This window comes from Falco cherrug, chromosome 3 (assembly GCF_023634085.1).
Source record: "Falco cherrug isolate bFalChe1 chromosome 3, bFalChe1.pri, whole genome shotgun sequence".
NCBI classification, from domain to species: Eukaryota; Metazoa; Chordata; class Aves; order Falconiformes; family Falconidae; genus Falco; species Falco cherrug.
Window position 1 is genome coordinate 118,126,768 of NC_073699.1, and position 16,346 is coordinate 118,143,113.

Consider the following 16,346-nt stretch of genomic DNA (forward strand, 5'->3'; position numbering starts at 1 on the left):
TGAGTGGGGCATCCGTCCCCCCATGGACGGGGGCCTCATGCCCTGCCAGGGCTGTGGGGAGCAGCCGGGTGACCCCCTGGTGTAGCCCCCCTCCCCTCCCCGTGCCACGCTGGGGCCATGGGGCCATTTCTCAGGGGTGCCCCAGCACCCACAGTGGGGCAGCTGCCCTGCCCTGGGGCTGCGTGGGGGCTCACAGGGCAGAGATTGGGTCAGACACGTCAGAACCGCCCCCCCTGGACCCTCCCCGGGGTGGCAGGAACCAGCTCCCAGTGCCCACCCCATCACAGGGTGTGGGGGCAACCGCAGCCCCAGCCCCGGGCAGCACGATGCCCCATGGCACTGGTGTGGGCATCACGATGGGGACATCCCAGGGGACACCCTGGTGCCCCTGGGGTGCCTGCACAGACATCCTGGCTGGGGTCTCACCGTGCAGGTCCAGCAGCAGCCCCCCAGCTTGTCCCCCTCTTCTCTCAGCCCCTTGCCTACATTAAAGCCCCTTTGTGCCACTCGTGCCAAATCCCCCGCTGCCGTCGTGCCAAATCCTCCGCCACCGACGTGCCAAATCCTCCGCCACCGACGTGCCAAATCCTCCAGCACCATCCAGCCCAAAATAGCCACGGGCTCACCTGAGCAGGGGCGGGGGGGCTGGGGCTGCTTGCCTGCCCTCATCCCACTGCTCCATATTAATGAGCCCCCTCCTCCTCCTCCCGTGCCCGGCTCTGCAGTCGGGGCTGCTGCCGTACCTGAGCGCAGCGAGAGGAGGCCACCGGCGCTCGGTGCCAGCCGCCCTCGCCATGGCCGGCTGCTCCCCCATCCTCCAGCTCGGGCTCTTGCTCCATGCCGCCTGCCTTTGCCTGGCCCAGATTGTAAGTCTTCTGCTTGGACCCCCCTGCGCTGGGCTGGGCTGGGGGACGGAGAGGGGATGGAGAGGGAATGGTCGCCATCTCCCCCGTCGCAGATGCTCGCTTGCAGTGCTGAGCATCCCTGGGACTTTCTGCTTATTTCCCCAGCACCTTTCCTTCACTTTTCCCAGGAATGTGGGGGGTGGGAGCAGCCCCCAGCCGGGACCCACAGCCCCAACCCACTGGGGACCTCTCTGTGCCGAAAGCTGCCTCCAGTCCCATGGGATAAGGACAGGGCTGGGCTGCATGCCTTGAAATTTGGGAGTTATTAGCTAAACAAGTTGAGCTTTATTTTCCCCTTGGGGTAATGATGGGGGTCTCTCTGGTGCTTCCCTCCCCAGCGGCTGCCAGATCTTCTGCCTCCCACCACCAGGAAAACGCTTATTTTCTTCTGCTTTGCTGGGACACCGCTGCGGAGCTGGGCTGAGGGGGGCTGAGCAGTACTAAGGGGGGTTCTGACCCTCCAGGGACTGCCCTGGGGCTCTGTGGGGGCTTGCTGAGGGGCAGCAGGGAGGAACACCAGCGGCAGAGGGGCTGGGGGTCCTGGTGGGCTCTCGGGACTCACCCATGGGCAGGAGAAGATGTATCAGAAAGAAGTGAAGGCAAGGTGTCCCCCTGCTCCTGGGGTGAGTGATGCGAGTGGGGCAGGCGGTGCTCCTCCTGGGATCCCATTTGTAAAGAGGAAAAATCTCCCTGCCTTGCAAACTGCAAAAATCAGATTTTCAGGAAAGATTTTTGGAAAAATCTTCTCATGTGGCTCCTGAGCTGCCTGCCGGCACAAACAGCCTTGTTGTGGAGAGCTGGGGTGGGGGTGGGGGCAGCTCCCTTCCTAAAGCAGCCCCCCGGGATGCCCATGGGCTTGTGGTGGCAGGGTCTGGCCGGGGCAGTGGGCTCGGGTCGGAGCAAGAGGGACGTGGGAGCTCTTGGAACTATTTGGAACCATTTGGAAATCATTGGGGCAGCACAAAGGTGTCATTCATGGGTGCTCCCAGGGACCGGTGCTCGCTCCCACCCCAACCACTGGTTTCGCTTCCAAGGTGCAGCCGGGGCTTTCCTGGTCCTGTGACCAAACCAGCAACACCTCTCATGCTTATATATTTCACTTTAAAATAAATAAGTGACAGAGGAGTCGCAGGCATGCAGCCCCAGCCAGCCTGTCTGGTTTTCATTTCCAGGAACACCAGGGGTTCGGTCTCTGGGACTGGAGTCTCTTCCCCCCAAACACACCGTTAGGATAACAGAGATTTCTTTGCAAAGTCGCTCCTGCGGAGCCCTGAGCAAACCTCAAAGCTGGGGCCAGGCTGCTCGGGGAGCTCCGCTGCCGCCGGCTGAATGGTGCTTTTGTGTGATGCTGTGGAGTGGTGCTGTGGGCAGCGAGCCAGCCCAGTGCAGGAGCACTGCTCTCACGGAGGGGCTCGAGGGTCCCCGTTTCGTGCTGGAGCTTCAGGCACCTAAATCCTGCTGGTGTTCTTCGAAATCCCAGGGCTGGGTTGTACCCCCAAGACGAGAGGGGCCTTTGCAAGCGCTGCCATCGCCCCATCGAGACCCTGCTCCGTCGGGGCAGGAGGGGGGAACGATGGGGTAGAAACTGGGCAGGGGATGGGGTGCTGGTTATGGCAGCGTGGGGGAAGATATCCTGGATTTCTGCATCCATGCCCTTGCTGTGGGGCATGACCTGTGGGGAGGGGCAGAGCTCTGATGCCTTGGGGTGCTCATTCCATCCCAGCTCTCTGGAGGCAGGTCCCCAAGCACGTGCTGGTGGCAAGTGCTGCGCCCTGGGCTCCCCTTGACCCCCAGCATCTCTTGGGGTCCTGCTGCTCCTTCCTGAACGTGGGTCCCATCCCTTTTTCCCCTTAGCGAGGGCCACCGGGAGAGCCCGGCCCGCGAGGGCCCCCTGGTCCCCCAGGAGTGCCGGGAGCTGATGGCATTGACGTGAGTATGGCGCAGCTGGGAACCTGTGCGGGCTGGAGGGGGGGAGGGAGGGGACCTGCAGCACAAAGAGGGACATTGTGTCGGGGCAGAGGCTCGGCACAGGGCAGAGGATGCCGATGCCGTGCGGTTCCCGCACTGTGCTGCTCCTGGGCTGGGGCAGATGGAGCATCCCTGGCTTTGCCAGTGGCAAAGTGATGGCAGAGTGATGGCACTGGGGAGTGTAGCTCCTGCACCGCCCTCCATCCACCTCCCCAGCATGGCAGCCCGTGGCCGGCCTCCTGGCCACCTTGGGAAATGGGGCCTGAAGTGGTTTTTGAGGAGCACAGTGACCGGGAGGTTTCGGTGCAGGGTGCTCGGGGCACCCGTGGCTGGGCAGTGGAGATGCCTGGAGGGGTTAGGTGCAGGGATCAGCCCAGAGATGCCCAGTGAGGAGGGGGATCCGGGGGCTGGCGGGGAGCAGGACACCCAGGTGAGGAGTCCTTAGAGCAGCGATGTGGCTCCGGACCCTCCCCGGGCTGTGGGGAGGGAGCCTGAACAGAGGGGAGATCTGTGAGCCAGCAGAAAGTGCCCTTTCTCTGAGACTTGTGCCCAGGGTGTTATTTTAGTGTTATTTATACCCAGAACAGCCACAGCCCTCCCACAACCCCAGCACAACCCTCTCTTCTCAATGCCGGCCCCATCCTGACCTGGCTGCCACGTTGGGGGATCCAGCATCTTGCTCTGGCTTGGGGAGGTGGATGGGGGACATGGGTCCTGAGCCCTCTGTGCTGCCGGGCCTGGCTCTGTGGGGTGACAGACCCCTTTTTACAGCCTTCTTCTCTTTCCCCAGGGTGACAAAGGCCCTGCTGGAGCCCCTGGGTCCCCGGTAAGTACCCATGCCTGCCCACAGCTCCCCAATGGTCTCTTTCCTTCTCAAGGAGCAACTTCCAATCTGCCCCTACACCTCTCCTCTTTTAAAGGGTGTCAAGGGGGAGCCTGGAGCCCCTGGTCCAGACGGATCCCCAGGGAAGCCGGGCATTGACGTAAGTACCACCCCCCCCCACGCCCACCCCAGCATCCCTGGCCACAGCCCCCGGGTCACAGCAGGGTCCTTTTCTGTTGCACATAAGAAAGTGCCAAAATCCTTTGGTGTGGGAGCTGAAAGCACCCTCTGAATCACAGCAAACACAGGCAGAGCACGCAAAGGGCTGCTGCCACCCTCTCCCACTGCCCAGGCTCCGAAAGTGTCCCCCCCCTCCACCCCACGCAGGTGAGACCTGTGCCAGGAGAGCTACAGCACGGCACCGACACCCCTGAGCACAAAAAAGCTTTTCCTTGTCCTTTACAGCAACTGCTGCCCTGAGCCCTGGTTCAGCTCTTGTTTCTCCCAGAGTAAATCTGGAGCAACCCCGTGTCCCACTCCCCTCCCCGGAGCCACCCCCTTGGCACCCACATTGGTGGCATCAGTGACTTCCCCACTGTCCCTTCCCCAGCAGCAGCAGAGCCCAGGGCAGAGGTGGTGGGTAGAAAGGGGGCTGAGCTGCCCCCTTGCCCTGCCTTGATGCAGTGCTGGGCCAGCTCATGGCCCCACGCTCCCCCGCCCCGGGGTACGCAGGGCTGTGTGATGGGTGCCTGGGGAGGTTTGGGTGCCTGTCCCCCATCCCCAGTGCAGTGCTGCACGGGTGAGCACCTGTGAGCACCAGAAGGTGCTCATCAAAAGGAAACCCAAAATACAGAGTCCTCTTTTGAGTCTCTGGGCAGCACTTCATAAATCTTTGGGGGTTTAATTATCCTTCAATAATAAATGAATAGAATAATAACTATCATTACAAGCATGCATTATTCATCCAGGCTAATCTTCCTGCAAAAGAGGTTGGCTCCCTTGAATGTGGATGCAGAGCAGAGCGGGGCTGGGGGGCTCTCCACCCGTGTCATGCCCGGCAGCGTGCAGATGTTAGCCCGTGAGTGATGCTCAAGCCGTCAGGCACAGGGATCCCAACCTGGCAGGAGTGCAGCCCTCGCCTGGCTGGAGCAAGGGACAGGGGAGCCAGGGAGTGACTTGGAGTTGATATAATCGAGGTCACGGATGGGCCAAGCTCCGTGCTGGGGCTGGGGCAGCTGTGCAGGATGTGCCCAGCAGTGCCAGGGTCCCTGCTGAGCCCCGGTGTGGGGTCTCAGCGCAGGGCAGCTCCCAGGGGCTGCAGAGCATTGCTGCGAGGTTCTGTGCCATCGGGGCTGGGGTCCAGGCACTGGCTTCATCTCCAGGTTTGCTGCCTGATGTGCGCAGCAGCGATACGCACAAATTCCCTGCTAATAACCCTTGACCCCTCATGATGGAAAGAGCCCCAGCAAAAATGCCTGGCTGGAGAGCAGAAGGGCTGGCGATAACCTCCTGCCATCTCTCCTCTTGCAGGGCCTGACGGGAGCGAAAGGGGAGCCAGGGCCCATCGGTGGGCCAGGAGTTAAAGTGAGTGAGGGGCTGCTCCGGGGCAGCCGCTCCGGGCTCCCACCTTCCCTGCCCAGAGCCTGGCCAGGCTGGGACCAGCCCCGCCACCGTGGAGGGGGTGCACGGATGCAGGAATTGGGTGATGGAGTGTTTGGCAACGCGGGGCACTGGGGCTGGGGCCAGGGAGGGATGAATTTTCGCAGCGGATCAGGGCTTGGCAGAGCCAGACCTTCCTGTTTCGGCTCTTGACTCTCGCCTTCTGTCCTGGCAGGGCCAGCCCGGACTCCCAGGGCCACCAGGGCTCCCCGTGAGTATTTGCCTTTCCTGTGGGCACCAGTGATGCGCCCGCTCCTGGTTCCAGCACCCACTCCCTCAGCACCCACGAGTGGGGTGGGAGCGGAGTGGGGATCCAACCCCATCCCCCCAAGCTGCATCCTTGGTGGTGGCATGGACATTGCCCTGCTTGGGGCAGGAATGCTGGTGGTTTTGGGGGAGTTGGACAATTTGGACCAACCGTGTCTTTCTTCTTGTTGCAGGGTCCTTCGCTGCCAGGACCACCCGTAAGTGCCATGATTGTGGGGCTGGGGTGGGTGGCCAGGGACCGTGCCTGGAGTTGCACTGGAAAAGTTCAAATCTCAGCAGCCCCAAAGGGAGGGTCTCAGGGCTTGAACTCTCTCACCTGGTCAATGTCTCTCTTCTCTTTAAGGGGCTTCCAGGCCAGGTTGGCCTTCCTGGAGAGATTGGAGTGCTGGGACCCAAGGTGAGGGGCCAGGAGGGGGCATGGGAAACCCCCTGCTCCTTACACCAGCATCCGCTTCTCCGCACTTCAGGGCTCCTGGGGTAAACAGGGATGACCCCATAATGTCGGAGTGGGGTCCTACAGTGGGGACACAGGGCCAATGGACTCTGTGCCTGCAGCCAGGTCCCCTCATGCCATCCATCCCCTCCTAGCTCATGGCTGGGGGATGCCCCAGTTCCTGCTGTGACAGCCTGGGTCTCTGGTGCTTCGTCACCCTTCTCCACCCCAGCTCTGGCAGTACCTGCCACCTTCCCACCTGCTAAATCTCCTTTTCTGGGATTGTTCTTTTTTAGGGTGACCCCGGACCCGATGGCCCACGGGGTCCCCCAGGCCCTCCAGGGAAACCTGTGAGTATCTCCGCAGTCACCAGCATTTTCTGTGGGAGGGAGAAGCTTCCACCCTGGCTCAGCCCCGGGCTGGGGCTGGGACTCAGGCTCTGGCACCCACCTCCTGCCCCGTGCCTTGCTCCCTTCCCTCCCAGGTGTAACATTCACCCCTCCTGTAAAATACTGCTGGTATTAACCCCTGGATGCTGATGGTCTCCTTCCCTCCAGGGCCCCGCGGGACACATCCAGGGAGTGGAAGGCAGCGCTGATTTCTTGGTGAGAGCTGCCATTACCTTGTCCCTTCCGCAGGCTTTTGCAGGGTAATGGCCACTGGAAGGACGTGTGCTGCCCTGGCCTGAAATGCAGCCACCAGTGTCATTTGGTAACTGGGGGCTTGATGGGGTGGGGAGGAGCAGGGTCCCCAGCCGATACTGTGCTGTGAGCAGTGGGTCCCCTTGTGTCACCGCACAGTCCGGCTTCACTGCGTGGTGTGGGAGCCTGTCCCTCCCAGCATGGCTTCTCCGCAGCCTCTGGGTCCTTTTCCAACTCAGTCTGTGTTCTTCTTCCCCACCAGTGCCCGACCAGCTGCCCACCAGGTCCCAAGGGCCCCCAGGGACTGCAGGGGCTGAAGGTAAGGGAGCCTTGGGGCTGCCAGGGAGTCAACAGGGACTGTCACCTCCAGTGGGCTGTGCCTCAGTGGAGGAGCCTTCCCCAGCCAGGAGGCACAGGGAGCTCAGGAGCTGCTGTGCTCCCCTGGGAGCACGAGGACATGTGTGCACAGAGAGCCCTGGGGACAAAGGTGCTATGGGAGAGGTTCCCTGCAGCTCCCCAGCTCCTGGCAGCCCCTTCCTGGGGAGCGAGACCCTGTGCCAAAGCCCCAGCCCCTGCCGTGCCACTGCCAGGCTCCCTGTGCTGCAAAGCCTGGAGGATTAAACCCGGTGAGCATCCCCACTGCACTGCCTTAAAGCTGTGGGATGCTGAGCCCTACCACGTCACTGGTGGGATGCTGAGCCCTGCCATATCACCAGCAGGCACCCCAGGGTGGGACGTCGTGGGCAGGGTGACTCTGGGTGGTGTGGCCATCAGGGAACTGCCTCAGCCCTGCTGCTCTGCCCAGGGATGCTCACGATCTTCCTCTTTGTCCCTAGGGACACAGAGGCCGCCCCGGTGCCCTCGGGGAGCCCGGCAGGCAGGGCAAGCAGGTGAGTGACCTCTCCGGCAGCTTCCCGGCAGGAGCCAGGTGTGCCTGCCTCTGGGGGAGTGGGGCTGGACCGGAGGGCATGGGGCTTTGGGAAGAGCAAGGGGGAAGGAAGGAAAGGGGTGGGAGAGAGGAGGGAGTTCTAGGGCTGGGAGACAGAGGGTGGGCAGGGTGGTCTTTCCACAGTGGCTCCCTGGGAGGGACACTTGTCCCCATCTGCCAAGTCCAGTTGAGGGGGTCTTGGGTGCCCAGGGTGGTTTGTACCCCTGCTCCACCCCGACACTCACCTCTCTTATCTCCATCCCTCCCCAGGGCCCCAAGGGTGACGTTGGCGTTTCTGGAGAACAAGGCATCCCTGGCCCTCCGGTAACATACTTATTTCTCTTGGCTGCTCTGCCCTCCGCGTGCCCCAGGGGCTGGGGGCAGCCAGTTTTTGCTTGGCCCCAGACACTTGGGGATATGACCCCAGCGTGTCTCTGCTCCTGGGGACCCACTGCTGGGACCAGAGAGAAACCTTCATCCCATCCATCTTCCTCCTCCCAGCCATGGAGCTGGCACCAGGAGGGTGGCAAAGCTGCATCCTGATGGATCCCTGAGCACCTCGGTCGTTGGCACATGTTAACATGGATAACACATCGGCCAGGGACAAGTTGCTCATGTACACTGAGCCCCCCTGACCCCACCTGAACGGGGGGTGCAGTGTCCAGCGCACCGCGGGGGTGTGGGGATTAAAGCTGTTTGAGCTCGCTGAGCGTTTAGAAGATGAAAAGCAATTAAGGGGCTGAGCCCCTCCGGTCTGGGAAAGGGCAAAACTGCTTTGAAGCCAAGAGCTTTGGTGGGGGAAGCAGCACCAGTTTGGGCCCGTTGCTGTTATCGAACCGACAGCTGGAAAGGCACCTGGTGGGGGGCTGCAGAATTAGGAGCGAGCGGCGGGACTGCAATACCTGGCATTTGGCAAAACCGGCTGATTGCCAGTACCGGCTTTTCCTCTAATTGCGGCTTCCCCCTGGGCTGCTCCTGGGGCTGTTTCCAGCTGAACTGGCTGTTGTTTCCTTCCCCGCAGGGACCGCAGGGCTTGAGGGGTTACCCTGGGATGGCGGGACCCAAGGGCGAGACGGTGAGTGCCGGTGGGATGCAGGGGCAGCTGTGCCTGGCTCTGGGGGCAGGGGGACCAGCTGCCGTGGCGATTCTTCCCAGCCTGGCGGCTGCTTCCCAGGAGCATCACTAACGCGGCTGTTTGGCCGTCCCGGGGAGCTGGATGCTGCCTTTTGCTAGTGGGGTCAGATCTGGCTGGGGGCTGAGGTTGGGATGGGACGAATTCACCCCCACCCCATGCTTTCTTTGCAGGGTCCTGCTGGTTACAAGGGGATGGTTGGGACCATTGGAGCGGCTGGGCGGCCGGTGAGTGCCCTCCCTCATCCCAGGGGCTGTGGGGCAGGTGGGGGACCCCACACTTCACTGCTCAGCCCCTGTCTTTCTCCTCTGTAGGGCAGGGAAGGCCCCAGGGGACCACCCGGGGACCCCGGTGAGAAGGGAGATCTGGTAGGTAACCTACCCCATGGGGAGGGCAGCGCTGTGTGATGCCAATGCCCCCTTTTGCCCCGCTCCCTGGCACGGAGCGGGGCTCTGCTGGGGTACCCTTGGTGGGCATCTCCTCCCTCTCCCAGCTCCGTATCCTGCACCAAGAAGGCAGCTGGAATAATAACGCTGGCTCTCTCCTGTTCTAGGGTGGTCGTGGCATCAGGGGCCCCCAAGGAGACATCGGCCCCAAGGGGGAGAATGTAAGTACAGCCAGCGGCACCCCCACCCACATCTAGGGCTGAGCCCCTTGCAAGGGGAAAATCACTCTGTCCTGTTTGGGGCCATCCTGCCTCCTTGCACCCTGGCTCAGCAGAGGGCTGGAGTGTCCCCACCACGAGCTTTTTGCACCCACCATGACCCTTTCAATCCCTCTCGGAGGTGTCAGACTGAGCGATTCTTCCCCCTTTTGCAGGGTCTCCCGGGCATTGATGGCAAAGATGGGACCCCAGGTATCCCAGGCACGAAGGTGAGCTGCTGCGGGCAGGGGCTGCCGGGTGCTGCCTGCACCGGGAATGGGGAATGGGCATGTTCCTTGTACCAGCACTTGCTGGAAATAACTGGGATGGCAAGTGGCATAAGGTCCCCACCCTTGTTGTGGCATCTCCTGACTAGCGGAGTGTGGCTGTCCCCAAGGGGTAAAGGGCAGAGTCCCCCTTTGACCAGGAGTCCCTTGTCCCACCCATGGACACCTCATTTCTGCATCTTTCTCCATCACATGGTAACACCCTCCCTGTCCCTTGCAGGGTGGCATGGGACAAGCCGGCCGCCCAGGAACACCGGGACACCGGGGACAAGCTGTGAGTATGGGAGGGTGGGATCCCCCCACCCAGGCAGGTACCCCATTACCAGTGGGGTGCACCCCCAGCTGCGGGTGATGCCAGGGTGTGGGGCCATCACCCAGCACAGATGCTGCCGCAGGGCAGAGTGCTGCCTCCGGTGCTGTGCTCAAGGTTTGATCCCGGTTTTATTTCTACAGGGCTTGCCAGGGCAGCCGGGAAGCAAAGGTGGCCCAGGAGACAAGGTGGGTCTGGGGCAGCCAGGACCAGAGTGACCCCCTCCCAGCGTCCTGCAGCCCTGTTCACCCTACACGGTGCTGCGGCAGCTTCCACGCTCCATCCCTAAGCCCACAGCCTTGTCTGCATGCTGTCCCCTCCCTGTCCTTGCTGTCCCTGAACCCCCTGTTTCCTCATTGCAGGGTGAAGCGGGTGCTCGGGGCCATCCTGGCGTCACCGGTGCCCCAGGGCAGATTGTAAGTACAGAGGGGTCACCATGTTCCTCCCGGGCACGGTCTGGGGGTTGCTCTCTCTCTTTCCCCTCTATTTGCTGTCAAACAGAAAGCAGATTTGGGCATTTTATCCTCCCCCTCAACCCCCCTGCCCTTTCTCCTCCTTCTGCCCCCCCAGCAGCTTCCTCACGGGGGAAGCCCTTGGGGCCACATCCAGCCCTGCATCCAGCACCTCCTTGGCCATGCGGTGCAGTGGCAGCCCTTGGCATGGCTGCAGGGGACAAGGACAGGGCCACACGTTCCTTGGGGAAGGATGAAGGGCAGATGACGGCATGCAAATCCAAGAGAAGCGGCTGGTCTGGGGGCTTTAGTTGTTCTTTGTTTTTTCCTCCCCTCTTAGGGTGAGCCTGGACCTTGGGGTGAGCAGGGACCGCCGGGTGTCCCTGGGATGAAGGTGAGTCCAGGGCACCGCAGGGTTTGTGGCACTGCCAGGAGCTGCCCCTGACTCTGCTCTCTTCCCGGGTCTCCACAGGGTGACCGGGGCGAGCGTGGCCTCGTGGGCCCCCCCGGCGAGCAGGGAAAAGCGGTGAGTTGTGCCCGCAGCCGGGCTGGGAAACGGGCTTCGCCTTGGCACAGCTCAGGGATGCTCAGCCCCGGGCGTGCGGCTGGGGAGGAGGGATGGGGACAGTGGGGCATGGCTGGCACCGCCTGCACCGACCGCTTGCTTTGATCGTGGCCGGGGTCAGTCACGCGCCCGTCCCGCTGTGCCTGGCTGCCGGGGTGAGGGATTAGCCGATGGGGCAAGTAGCGTGGGGATTAGCGGTCCCAGGGCCATGCTGGGTTTGCAGCCCCAGCTGGGAGAGGAATTTCCTCCCAGCCCGGTGAGGGGCTGCCTGGCCCCTCTCAGAGGCTTTCCCAGGGTGGAAAATGGCCAAAAAGCAACCTTTGTCCCTCTGGCTTCCTGGGGGATGGGGCCCCATCCATGGCGAAGCCCCCTGCCTTGACACAGCTGGAGGGGAGGCTCCTTCATCATTTTCTGAGCTATCCCCCCAAGAGGCTGGATTCGGGGCAGGTTGGGATGCTGTGGGGCAGCCTGGACCACTGGAGGCAATGGGGAGCTGCTCACCCATCTCATTGCCATGGGGAGGATGCCCTGATGGGGGAGGAGGGTCTTCCCACTGCCTCTTCTCACTCATTTTTCTCTTTTTCCTACGTTACCTTGATTTCTAGGGGCCGAAGGGTGAGCAGGGTCCACCGGGGATCCCAGGACCCCAAGGTTTGCTTGGAGTCAAAGGAGACAAGGTGACTGCTCCCGGTGCAGGAGGTGGGCTGCTCTGGGGTCCAGCTCAGGGAAGTTGCGCTGAGCTGGGCTGACCCCCCCTTGCCTTTCTCCAGGGCTCCCCAGGGAAAACCGGCCCCAAAGGCAGCATTGTGAGTACATCACCCTCGGTGAATTGGTGGGGAATCGCTGACACCCACGTCTAACAGGGCTGGCACCCACCTCTGCAGGGGGCTGACACCCAGCGACACCATGCGCTCTCCATCAATCCCCCTGGCATCCCGGTGGGGCACAGCGGGTGGGAAGGGGGTTAAAGCGGCTGTGGGGGAGGTGGGTGCTGGCAGGGAAGGTTCTCATTTCTCATTGCCTTGCCTCTAGGGAGACCCCGGTGTTCATGGCCTGGCGGGACTGAAGGGAGAGAAGGTGGGTCCCTGTCGGTGGTTCCTGGGCTGGGGTGGAGGGACATGGGCTGGACAGGGGTCCCTGCCCACGCTGGGGTCTCCTGCCCAGCACGGCCCCAGGCACTGCAGCACTGCACCCCAGTGCAGCTGCGGTTGCACTCCTGGCTTGTCTTTGTGCCTCCCCCCACCTGCACCTCTAAATTAATGCCGTCTCCCCATTGCATTTCTCGTGTCCTCTGTCCCCAGGGTGAATCGGGCGAGCCAGGGCCGAAGGGACAGGTGAGTGACGGGGGGCTTGAGGGCGAGGGGCTCCCCATACCTTTGTGCTGGGTGGCTCTGCAGGAGCTGCAGCTGGAGGCGATCCTCCTGACCAAGGCAGTGGTGATCCATGGAGCTGGTGCATGCTGCACACTGGTGGCCTCAGAGAGTATTTTCTCTGGAGAAGGGCTTCAGTGACCACGTTCAGCCCTGGATGTGGGTTCAGACCCTCTTTGGGGTTCAGAGCCTGGCTGCGGTGATTGGTACTGGAAGCCTTGTGGGTCTCAGGGCAGGGCTGAGCTCCCCACTCCTGATGCCGCTCTTCATCCCCACTGCAGCAAGGCATCCAGGGCGAGCTCGGCTTCCCCGGCCCCTCGGGGGATGCAGGAGCACCCGGCGTACGAGGCTACCCGGGACCCCCTGGCCCACGAGGACTCGTTGGGGAGCGTGGTGTGCCGGGGATGCCAGGCCAGCGGGGCATAGCGGTGAGTACGCCCAGCACCCCGCATCCCCTCCGCGCCTCCCGCACCACGCAGGTAGTGCCCCTCTGCCATCGGCTTGTTCAGCGCTGCAGGTGAATTGCCTCCCACCTTTTCTTACCAACCCATTCCTCTGGGAAAAGGCTGCCCTTTGGCTCAGGAGCTGCCAGTGCTCCCCCCCCATGAGCTCTCCAGGAGGGCTGAGCTGCGATCCTGCCTTTCTGGAAAAGAAGAATTAATTATTTCTCACTGCATACAGCACCAGCAGCAGGCTTACCTCCAACATGTGCCTTTGCAGCCTGCCTGGGGACAGAATTTTCCCATAGAACCCTCCTTTTAGACTTGCAAAATGGGACTGCAGAAAGTTAACGCTGGGAGCAGGTTGTAGCGTGGCCAGGCATGGTGTGAGCTGGGGCTGGAGCACTTGTCCTGGGACCAAGCAGGAAAAGAAGAAGGGTGGGAAGGAGGCACTGGGTGCAGGGGGGTGCTCTGAGCTGGAGGGTCAGGATGGGACCAGCTCTGCGGGTGCAGATGGGGACAGAAGGAGCCATCTCCCTTTACGGCATGTCCCTCCTTTCACTGCTGGCAGGGTCGGGATGCCGGGGACCAGCACATCGTCGACGTGGTCCTGAAGATGCTGCAAGGTGAGGGGGCAAGTGGGGCACCGCTGGCCTGGTGGCTGCCTCCGTGTCCCATCCCGCATCCTCTCTCTGCCCTACAGAGCAGCTGGCAGAGGTGGCAGTCAGTGCCAAGAGAGCTGCCCTGGGTGGAGTCGGTGCCATGGGACCCCCTGGACCCCCCGGTCCCCCAGGGCCACCTGGTGAGCAAGGCCCACATGGACCCATGGGACCTCGAGGCGTCCCCGGCATCCTGGGTGCTGCTGGGCAGATCGGCAACGTAGGACCTAAAGGTAGGTGGGGGGTGGTCGTACCCACACCATGCCGGACAAAATACCCTCCCTGGGGCTGATACTGCTTCCTCCTGCCACACTTGACCCCCACCCCAGTCCCTGAGCATGGGCAGCCCCCTCCCCAGCTCTGCAGGGTCTGTGTTTCAATCTGCAGCTCCTGCAAGTCCTTCCCTCCTGGTTTCTTTCCCTGCAGGGAAGCGAGGCGAGAAGGGTGAGCGGGGAGACACCGGCCGTGGCCACCCAGGCATGCCAGGACCCCCGGGGATCCCAGGTAAGCCCCCCTGCCCCCAGCATGGACCACGGGTCCCTGCTGGGCAGCACAGCCCTGCGCCCCTTGGTGGGATGAGGAACCCAGCAGTGGTTCGGGAGCTTCTGGCCCATCCCTGCAAACCTGCATGGGTTCATCCCGCACATCTCTGACCTGCAGCGCCCTTTGCTGCCTCCTCGCTGCCCACAGCTCTGCCAGCTGCTCTCCTGGCCCCTCGGCATTGCTCGCTTAGAATCATTTAGGTTGGAAAAGACCTTTGAGATCATCAAGTCCAACCATTACCCCAGCACTGCCAAGTCCATCAATAGACCACGTCCCTAAGCACCTCATCTACATGTTTTTTAAACATCTGCAGGGATGGAGACCCCACCCCATCCCTGAGCAGCCTGTTCACTACCCTTCCAGTGAAGAATTTTTTCTTAATATTCTAAATCTCTCACGGTGCGACTTGAGGCTCTTTCCTCTTGTCCTGTTGCTTGTTGCCTGGGAGAAGAGCACTTGCCGTGCTGCTCCGCTAACGCATCCCCATCCTCACTGGCAGCGTTCCCTGCATCCCAGCCCCTGCTCTGCCCCGGCACAGCCTGGGCTCAGCACCCACTCACCTGCTGAGGACCACGCTCCCATTGCAGGTCTCCCCGGCATCCCTGGCCACGCGCTGGATGGCAAGGCTGGTGAGCGGGGCTTGCCGGGCTCCCCGGGAGAGGCTGGCCGGCCGGGCTTGCCGGGTCCCACTGGCTTGCCAGGCTTCTGCGAGCCGGCCGCCTGCCTGGGAGCCTCGGCGTACGCCGCTGCACGCCTGACCGAGCCCGGGGCCGTCAAAGGACCCATCTACTGAAGAGGCACCAGCACTGCAGCAGACCTGGCTGGCAAACCCATGCCAGGGCTGGCAGCAAAAAGACCAGAAAACTGCAAATCCATAGGGAGCGACCTCTGCCCATCCCGGCTGTGGGAGGGTGCTGGGCTTGGGGCAGCTGCCAGAGGGGAAACGCAGCCTCGGGAATTTAATTTGGTGTAGGCATCACCCCCCTGCCACAGCTGGGGGGACGGGGAGGAATAAAGAAAGGTCACGCCAAGTCCTGTCCTCATTGCTGGGGTTCATTACCTGCCCGCCCTCCGCTCCCTGTGCCCCTTCCCAAAGAAATAAATTCTCTTTTATACAAACCCTCTCACTGTTATGTCCTGCTTGGTGCTGAATCGGCTCATTGCTCATTTCCTTTTTCCCCCCCTCCTTTTTTTTTTTTTTAAGAAAAAAGAACAACCAAAAATTGTGTTTTGATAATTTAAAAGACTTACCAGATCCAGCCTTCTTCACTGCTGGGCACTCACAGAGCTGTAAATCTTTGTAAAATAGGATTATTTTATAACTATGAACAGAGACCCACCAACTTTTTAAAAAATGGACAATAAAAATTAGATGAATTGTCAATGAACTGATGTGTTGATTTCTTTGCATTAAACCAGGACTATACTGGGAAGGGGGATTATCTGAGGGCTGAAATTCCCTTTTCTCTTGCTTTAAGGCTCTTATTGGGTGTCTCAATTGCTCATTCCCATCCTCGGGGATGATTTCAACTGCTCCATAGGTTGCTTAAGCAAAAACTCATTATTTTTTTTTTCTTCTTCTTGCACCACTGCAAATGTGCAGAGGAATTTGTTGCCCCTGAACTCCCTGGGTTGGAGACTGGGTAAAGTTACCAGAAATGCATCGGGCACCTTCAAGTTAGACCAAGTCGGCCCAAGGCCCCTCGCAATCAAATGGGCCAGAAAACTATTAGCAGCCTTGCAAAGGGTATTGATCTTTTAATAGTTAAAAAGGAAGCCTGCGGCTCTAAGAGGATCCGCAGGTGTCTTTCTCATTATTGCCATCGACAGCAGAAAGGATTAAAGCTGTGTGGCGGGAGCAATGGGGCTTCGCTTTGTAAGATAAATAAAAATCAATTTTTGTTTATTAGCAAAGCATGTTCGGCTTGGCAGGGTAACAAATCCCAGGGAGTGGCGGTGGGAAACGCTGGCTGTGTTCCTCCCGTGGCACCGAGCATCGCTGCCACCAGCCCTGGGACCACCCGCAAGTCGCAGCCCCACCGGGCACGCTTCAGCAGGAGGGGGCTAATCCTGGCAAGGACCAGCTCCCAGCCCAGGCAGACCCAGCACCGTCTACTCTTCCCTTACACACCTCGCTGCGTAGCAGAGCGCTTTCCCACATGGATCTATATCTGTCCCCATGTCCCCAGACTCTTCAGAAGTATCCTCCACTCCTCCTCCATTTAAATTACCTTCTCTGTGTCCTTTGCAACCCCCTGCCTTGTCACTTAACGTGCAATCAGTTAACTTTGAGGGGACAGTCCTTCATTAAAAAAAAAAAG

General features: G+C 61.0%; 1 protein-coding gene across 1 annotated transcript; it reads left to right on the top strand.

The window, feature by feature from the left end:
• Positions 1–689: 689 nt before the first annotated feature.
• Positions 690–15,413, top strand: COL9A2 (collagen type IX alpha 2 chain). Its single transcript, XM_005441489.2, has 32 exons — positions 690–866; positions 2,760–2,834; positions 3,664–3,699; positions 3,794–3,856; positions 5,227–5,280; positions 5,531–5,566; positions 5,796–5,819; positions 5,966–6,019; positions 6,352–6,405; positions 6,613–6,660; positions 6,959–7,015; positions 7,533–7,586; positions 7,895–7,948; positions 8,646–8,699; positions 8,930–8,983; positions 9,071–9,124; positions 9,310–9,363; positions 9,576–9,629; positions 9,907–9,960; positions 10,140–10,184; positions 10,359–10,412; positions 10,789–10,842; positions 10,921–10,974; positions 11,619–11,690; positions 11,784–11,819; positions 12,046–12,090; positions 12,315–12,347; positions 12,665–12,811; positions 13,395–13,449; positions 13,527–13,715; positions 13,909–13,986; positions 14,613–15,413. The coding sequence occupies exons 1-32, from the start codon at positions 795–797 to the stop codon at positions 14,816–14,818; spliced, it is 2,073 nt and encodes a 690-aa protein (XP_005441546.2). The 5' UTR covers positions 690–794; the 3' UTR covers positions 14,819–15,413.
• The last annotated feature ends 933 nt before the right edge of the window (positions 15,414–16,346 follow it).